Source organism: Triticum dicoccoides, chromosome 7A (genome assembly GCF_002162155.2).
Source record: "Triticum dicoccoides isolate Atlit2015 ecotype Zavitan chromosome 7A, WEW_v2.0, whole genome shotgun sequence".
NCBI classification, from domain to species: domain Eukaryota; kingdom Viridiplantae; phylum Streptophyta; class Magnoliopsida; order Poales; family Poaceae; genus Triticum; species Triticum dicoccoides.
This window is the reverse complement of record NC_041392.1, coordinates 619,542,411-619,550,885: the sequence shown is the minus strand read 5'-3', so window position 1 is coordinate 619,550,885 and position 8,475 is coordinate 619,542,411. Positions and strand designations below refer to the sequence as shown.

Below are 8,475 nucleotides of genomic sequence, written 5' to 3'. Positions count from 1 at the left end.
GTTAACTAACCCACCAGAGTACAAGTTCTACACTTGGCATTGGTGCTTATACGGATGAGTGTATGTGAACATGTGTTATTGTACCGTGTTAAAATAATCCCTTGACTAAAAAATTCGCACCTCCATAATGGATAACATTATTTTGTTGCCAGTTGCTCGTTAGTAAAGGGAGCTGTAGCAAATAAACCTGGTTTTTGTAACGGCAATGAGCAAAGTTCACCAAATAATTGACGTATTAGAGCCAATTTTGCATTCTCCTCTTCCATCATTCATATCAAGAATTATATTTCCATACGTACAAGCCGCTACTGAAGTTTTACAGTGTAAAAACGCCCCGTCAAAATGACCCCCGCGCGTGTGTGTATTAATATCTACACTACATGTCAACCTACTCCGCCGGCGGCGCGAGGTTGAGCACCATGTCGGGCCCCTTCTCCCCAGCGACGGAGAACTCGTCGGGCACCGGCACGCCCAGCTCCTCGCACACGAACCGCACCACGCGCCGCGTGACGGACCCCAGCGCCATCTTGTTCACCGTCACGGCGATGGCGAACCCGTGCTCCGGGTCGCAGAACCCGTTCGACCCGCCCATCCCGGAGTGCCCAAACCCCGTCGGCGGCGCGCCGGACCTGCCGTACCTCCTGAACCCGAGCCCGAACTTGCCGTTCGGGTGGATCATGCCTGAGTACTCGCCGACGCCCATGAACGCATCCATGATGCCGCTGTCGCTGTTGCTGAACAACCTGCCGCCGGTGCTCCCTGATGCCGCCACCGACACTTCGCTGTCGGCGTCGCTGGTGCGCAGCTGGGCATACTCGACCTTCTCCATCGAGCTCGAGCTTCCGCTACTCTTCTTCGCCGAGCCTCTCTTCTTCTTCTTGGACGTGGCGGCGGTGGGGAATGCCGGCGTGTGCACGTGGCTGCCCAGGAGCGGCTTGGCATTGCTGGAGTGCGGCGGGGGGATGGCACCGCCGGCTGCCAGCGCCGCGTAGTACCGAGCAAGCGCACGGGCAGATAAGTGGCCGTTGGCGGCGGGGATGATGGCGCGGCGAACATTCAGGGTGTTGAACATAGCTGGTACGCCAGCCGCCATCTGCGCAATGCCGCTCAGCAGTTCCGGTGGGACGTCTGGCCCTGGCTTGATCCCTTGTAGCTTCTGAATTTCTTCCATGTCGACCGTCAGCGTTGCCAGGCGAGACTCAACACCTAAAAAGGGCACAGGTAATGAACAACGTCAGCCTTGTAAGAAGTGCCTCTCGGAACTGGAAATTGAAGCTTAGTCCAAAGTTGTCTTGATCACCATATGCTGAATTAGTAATACAATGTGTTATTTCCAGGTACGCTGTAGTCTCTCCCTAGGGTTTCGTTTTTCATGAAGTTAAATTTCAAACATTGTACCAGTACTTCTGTTTCTGACTCTTTCAGACTGAAGAAAAGCAGCATATAGGAGACAATTTGCATAATCACGGAAAAACCAAAGAACAAATATTGTAAAGTATCTAAACACTTCCTTTTTAGATCTGTCAACATACCTGGAGGAATTCCGACATATAGCTCTCCCTCGATGTGAAGAGGATGAACAATAGCCTCTTCTAGGATCTCTTGAAACTTCCTCCCCGATGCATGCTGTTATTGTCAAATGCCAGTGTTAGGATACATAAATAAAGTTACAACAGAAGCAGTATGAGTGCACTTTCTTAGATTAATTATACCTCTATGAGACCGCCACACAGCCAACCAAAGGATAGGTAGTGATAAATTTGTGATGAACCAGGCTCAGTTTCGGGTGTAGATTTGGCAATCTGGTCTAGCATCTCTTCCCAATCACATACCGACATAGGATCGGTTTTGACCACATCTCCCAGAGCATTATGTAAACCAGATGTATGATTGAGAAGATGGTGCACCTTTATTACGAAGTGACAAATGAGTCTGTTATTATCCTGAAACACTGTGTCTCATTACATAGCATAAGTGAAATAAGTTTTTGCACCTTGATTAGCTCCTTTTTGTTAGTCCCAAATTTTGGCCATATATCGGCAACTGTTTCTTCATACTTCAACTTCCTGAAAGATCAGAGCATACAGTCACTATATGGACAAGATAAAGTGTATAAAAGCATAAGGCAACATGGAAAAGATGCTTATTGTTCTCCAAAGAGAATCATGCACAACAGCCAGAGATCCAAAGGATCTGCTTCACATAAGAATGAGATGCTAGGAAGCCTAAACTAGAAGCACAGATCCTTTTAGGTGCGTCAGAACTCAGAACACACATAATGTCAAAAAAAAAGTGTGACTTCTGTGAAGTGAGACTTTCTTTTCGACCAACAGTGGATGCTGCCAATAACATCCACAAAGCGCGAAGCCCGGGGTGGAGGCTGTGGCGGAGAGGCTCTGCTCAGCGGCGGGGGAGAGCGTCTGCGTGAACCATCCTGCCAGGGCGTCGAGCATCTCCGGTGGCACCTCCATCACCGCCGCGGTCTGGGGCGGCTTAGGGTTTTGGGTGGAGGGAAGGGGGTTTTTTGAAAATCTCGTGGGGAAGTGGGGGTGGGATGGGGCCCTTCGGTCGGGGAGAGAGAAAGAGAGGGACGCTCAGCGCTGTCCATTTTTTAGGGACTGAGATCCGGTGACTTGCTGTGGGCGAGTACCGGTGAACAGTATAGCGACTTGCCACCCTCTTTATACCCTTCGACGTAAACAATGAGACAGCTACAGTGTACGTCTACAGGATCCGATCTACAGTACCTCATGAACAGTAAATCATGAATAATAGTCCTTGTTGCTACTGGACTTGATCTGGGCTGTCCATTTCAGATCAAATGGATGGGTGCCCACAAGTTACGGCGTGACTCGCAGTGGGCAAGTCACCTGATCCCTGTCCGTTTTTTAGACGCAGGGAAGAAATGGAAAGGGTAAAGTGAGACTGCAACTAAAACTACAGCAACATAGTACACTGAATGTTGAGTATACTGAGAGAGAATACCCTGTTTCCTTGCAACATGCTACCATGTTTATACTTCTAGGCCCTTTTTCATGTAGTACGAGTAAAACTAAGATGAAGATGAATATGACGATGAGCAAAAATATTGCACATAGCACGACTAATTCTACAGCATAATGCAGCCAGATGGCCTGCAAACAGATTTACAGTGGCATGCTAAGAAAAAACTTGGTGCTGAAATTAACCACTCACCCTTGGTCGACGAGCCAATGTACCATTCCAGCAGTGATACCCTTCGTCACCGAGAAAACCGGAAACAGAGAATCAGGCTGAACGGGACGTGGATCGTATTTCCCTAATGTACCAGCAGCGGTGTCTATTATGACCTTTCCATCTTTGTATGCGCATACCTGCGGGAGGAATATCAGTAAGGCTGCGTTGCAACAAGACAACCGTATGCAGATATCGTTGGTAAACTCGTGATGTGAAATTTCGGCATACAAAATATTGCTACAGTACTGTCATGGCATGTAAATGAGTGGCATGAGATTATTGACCCACTTGTAGTCCCAAAATTTTGTCGCTTCCCATCTCGAGTAGAAGACTCCTCAGTTTAGACTCCACTTCAGAGTTAACAGGTGAGTCATAAATCCACTCGCTATTAGTTGAGGGCCCACGTGTCATACTCCTGATATCAATGAAGCCTAAATTATTAGCAATTCGAAAAGAATGATCCGCACAAAGCTGATGCAAAACACAGGCATGGCGTGCATCTCACCCTAGCAAAGTTGATTCAGCAAATGGTCTCATGATGTCCAGATAAACTATCCTAACATTCAGTGAAGCTGAAAGCCCTGCAGGTATAAATGAAAAACAGCCACTGTGAGATGATGGACATGTCAGAGGAATGTACAAGTTCAAGAGATAAAGACATACCTCTAAGAAGATTCAAGACCCTCATAAAAATTATCGCATCCCCAGGGAAAGCATCAACCTGATAGCAAGAAAACCTTCATTTAACACCGGTCTCTTGGTTGACAAACCCAACACAGCTTAAGGAAAGTAATTAGCTGGGCATGGCTACTCACAGGATTGAAATGTTTAACCTCCTTCTTGTTCAATTTCATCTTCTCTTGAAGGGCTTTGGCGTTTCGTTCTCTTTGCTCATTCAATGCTTTAATGTTCTCCTAATAAGTAGGAACAAACCACAACCAACCAGTTACTACAACTTCCTGCAGTATTAGGAACAAAGAAAATCTAGAACGGGCCTTCAGCATACTTTCGCTTCAGTTGCTGTAGTGGACTGGCGAAAAAATATTGAGGCAATCTCCATAGACTGCTGAGGCATATCAACTCGCAGCTTAAGCCCCATCTCTGCAAAGGCTGACAGCAGTGCCACTTGGTCCCCCTACACGTTGATCTCAGAATTTTAAATTATAGAGTTTAAACAAAAGAATGGGAAGCTAGTAATAAGCGACAAAAGATAGAATGAATCAAACATCTAACAAAAATTTACATTTGTGCCTATGATCAAGTGGTGTCGCGTGAAATTTAATAATTTACTATAGGAAAAAACATGATCGCAAAAATAAAGCCAAGTTCCTGATTCTGTCTTGCTTATCTTATAGTTGTTGAATATGCCGTGTCATCTACCAGTCTGCAATATCACTGGTGTGTAATGCAGGGATAAAGAGCCACAATATTTATTACATGAAAAAAGTTAAAATATTAAAAGATATGATTCTTTTGATTCAACCATAATACAAAGAGGGGTTACAGTTATCTTAAGGAAATGCTTGTTGCTTATAACTACAAAAGATACTCTTACTCTTTGATGCCATGTGTATTATTTGTAAGATCAAAATGTTACAAACCTCAGCGCATGATAAAAACATCTTTGCTAGTGCCTGCTTCATTGATTGTGATATGCGTTTAGTGAGCCCAAAATCAAGGAGAATCGGTTTATGTGGAGGTTCCTTGCTTACAAGAAAATTGCCTACAGAAAAGAAAAGCATGTTAGTATGAATCGGTGTGAAAGCAACACAAAGAAATCCAATGGAAATATTGGAGAAAAGAATTTATGTAACACAAGATCTGCCTAAAGAAGCATAGAATTACAATACCAGGATGAGGATCGCCATTGAAGAAACCGTCAATGTATATTTGATGAGCATAAGCACGGGTTATCTCTTCAACGAGTCTTTTCTTATCAACACCATATTCTTCCAATGAATCATTGTCATGTAAGCGAATGCCGTCCATGTATTCCAGAATTAGAATCTTTTCAGTAGACTGATACAAAGAAGAATGGGTCAGACGATGGTCACGTGATTTGCAAACACTAATGCAAGACAAACAGAATAAAATTCGGGCTGACAGTTAGACCTGAATAATTTCTGGTATCAGTACATCAACATCGCTGGAAACACTGCCACTCCCACCTTCGGTCTTCCGACTAAGATTCTTGGAGACAGTCCTAGTGTTCTCTGAAAGTAGATTTTGCGCCTTACATTATCATGATAACCTCTTTATGAATGCTGTACCTAAGAATCTGAGCAAGGAGAACTACCTGCTTCATGATTGAAATCAAGTTCCTTGGGTGCCTCCTTGCACCATTCATCAATCATTGGGTTGAAGTCATACTGAGGTTCTGCCCATGCAATCCATTCGATCAATGATTTTGCATTCTTCAAATCCTGATCACAGATGAAAAGTTACAATAGCAATCCTACTTGTCTTACAAAACACTATTTCCAGAAAAGAAAAGAACCTCTAATATGATCTCTTTGATACCATCATGCTGAACTTTGACAACCACTTCTCTGCCGTCTTCCAGAGTTGCACGATGAACTTGTGCTATCTGTCAAGAAGTGTTCAACCATGCTATGAATTTACACCAGAGAAAATATAGTTCATTTGGGAGCAACAGGACTTACTGATGCGGTCGCAAGAGGGTCAACGTCAAAAGTAGCAAATAGTTGACGCATGGGTTTCCCAAGTTCTTTTTCTATGGTTCCACAAACCTGCACACGACAGACAGAACTAAGACTAGGATGAACTACATTAAGTCATGCTATATGATGTTGCCAGATTGGTTGGCTACAAAAATGGAAATGCTTATGATTAAATTATTTTTCAATCTACCATTCACTAATCAATGTATACATACCTCTTCAAGAGGGCGTGGAGGAAGCGAGTCCTGCAGCTGCTTCAGGACCTCTATGTACGGCTCAGGAAGCACGTCTGCTCTTGTGGACAGATACTGGCCCATTTTCACCCACAAACCTTCTAGCTCTATCATCAGGTTGAGAACACGACGCGCATTCCGCTCGTGCGTCTTTGCCCATATAGCATTCTTCTTGACAGCGCTAACCCACTGGACTCTCTTCTGAACAGCCTGCTTGTACCTCGGAAAGATGTTAATCTGCTTCCACCAGAACAACAGAAGAAGAGACTGGATGTCGAAAGAACATCATAGAAAGAAGCAGAAACACACCTTGTAGTCGAAGTAGACGAACAGCGCCAAGGAAAAAACTTTGAGGCGCCTGGTTATGAGGGTTCCCCATCCCATCGGAAGTCAGCCGGTCAGGAGGAGGGACGACGGAAGATTCCGGCACGCCGTGGGCAGCCCTGCTCGAGGCTCCTAGCAGGACAGTTAGTTTGTCTTGTGCAACGCCACAGGTTCAGGGAAGCAAAGCAGAATCAGCAACTCTCTTGACCTTCATTCACACACAGGTCAGTTATTCAGAGAAAGTGACTTGACATGACAAACATATTCGTTTGAGTTGATAGCTCTCCAGTTGCTTGCGTTAATGCAACAAAAAAATAGAGCAAAATTGAAAGGCAAAAGCAGATGGCCTGGTTTTGCAGAAGCAGCATGTATGCGACATGACAAAGGCATGAGCAAGTGGTCTCCGAGACAACGCCACCCCCAACAACCACAACAAGACAACGCCACCCCCAACAACCACAACAACCACAAGACGCGCGGGCACAAGAGGAGAATGCAGGTGCGTGTGCGGCGGTAGCTGCACAGCTTACAGTACTGGTACTACTGGACTATGACTGTTCTTGTCCTCCTCTCCTACAGGGAGAGGGTGGGGTCTCCCATATCTGGGGACGGAAACTGGGCTTCATCAAGCAGGAACACTGGAAAGAATCCACCGCCGCGGCCTGCAGGGGAGGGGATGAACCGCCGCAGCAGCAAACTTGACACCTATTTGTTGCCGATGAAACGCGGAAACTGGACTTTGCTTGGCGTCGAAGCGACGAACTTTGGCCTGATCGCGTCCTCCGGCCCGGCTGCGGGCGGGACTCGTAGGCACGACGAGCCCCGGGGCTCGGAGGCGGAACCGCCCGGCCGGCCGGCCATCCACGACCACAGAACCGAATCCCGGCCTCCGAGCTGCGGGATTACCCCCAAAATATCGCCCCCACCCCGGAAAAACCCGTCGAGAAGCGGGGGAGCGGATTACCTCTGCCCGCGCCAGTCGTGGGAGTGAGCCGGCGGAGTCCCCCGGCGCCGGGGATCCGACGCGTGCGCGAGAGAGGGGAGAAAAGAAAGGCCGGAAAGCGGTTTGGTTGGGGTATGTGCTTGTCCGTGGAGAAAAAAGGGAAGGAGTTTTGTGACTTTTTTTTGTGAGCGAGGGAGGTTTCTCTTGGTGGTCGGAGGAGCGGCAGCGCTCCCTCGAGCCACAGGGGGCGAGGTATTTATTTATTTCGAAGGAGCGGCCGGGTTATTTCCTTAAAAAACAAGAAGGAGCGGCCGGGTTTGCGCCTAAGCCCTCACGTCACCTTTCTTATTAGCTTTGGAGTCAATTCTGTATATGTAGCGATCGCTAATCATCGGCCGGTCGACCCATGGAACTGGAATCCAGTTTAAGATGATGATTCCGTCTGTCTTGCGAATTAATATCTGTTATTTTGGGCTTTTGCTTCTGCTTTCATTTTTTTTATTTTCACAAAAAAGCCACGAAAGCTCCTAAATAAGGGTTTTTTGCTTCGGCTTTTGGCTGATACCATCATTAGGTAGATATTGATTCATGAGCCAAAACAAAATAAAAGGCTTTATTTGGGAGTTTTTGGGGGTTTTTTTGCTAAAGTGAAAAAACTGTAAAAACGGAAGCAAAAGACTAAACAAACAGGGTATTAATAGAATTGATTCCTTGTCTACTAAGGGAGCGCGTGCAACTGGATGCAGATCTGTTCCTTTCATTCTTTTTCCTATTTGCGGGTAAAAAGGTTGCATGGATTCTTTACCAAAATGAGAAACACGCTGAGATCATCTATGTAGGGAGTACGTACTACCAGTGGCGAAGCCACATGACGGCCTCCTTTGGTTTGGAGGAATTTTGTAGGATTTTCATAGGATAGGATTTCTATAGGAAAAGTTCCTTCGGAGCTCTTTGGTTTGTAGGAATGAAATTCTATTCCTATGGAGGAATTCTTCCTATCCTTCACATTCCATAGGAAAATAAACATTAGCCTAGACTCAATGGAAAAAATCCTATGGTGTTGGGGATATGACTATTT

At 46.0% G+C, this 8,475-nt stretch overlaps 1 protein-coding gene across 1 annotated transcript; it reads right to left on the bottom strand.

Annotated features, from left to right (window-relative positions):
* Window positions 1-215: 215 nt before the first annotated feature.
* Window positions 216-7,625, bottom strand: LOC119328085. Its single transcript, XM_037601122.1, has 19 exons — window positions 7,419-7,625; window positions 6,440-6,662; window positions 6,113-6,340; window positions 5,880-5,966; window positions 5,714-5,803; window positions 5,513-5,639; window positions 5,329-5,429; window positions 5,067-5,235; window positions 4,818-4,939; window positions 4,223-4,351; window positions 4,032-4,130; window positions 3,880-3,937; window positions 3,722-3,797; window positions 3,505-3,631; window positions 3,196-3,353; window positions 1,994-2,066; window positions 1,713-1,907; window positions 1,533-1,626; window positions 216-1,206 (listed from the first exon to the last, which is right to left on the bottom strand). Exons 2-19 carry the CDS (start codon window positions 6,512-6,514, stop codon window positions 389-391), a joined length of 2,826 nt encoding a protein of 941 aa, XP_037457019.1. The 5' UTR covers window positions 6,515-6,662; window positions 7,419-7,625; the 3' UTR covers window positions 216-388.
* Window positions 7,626-8,475: the final 850 nt, after the last annotated feature.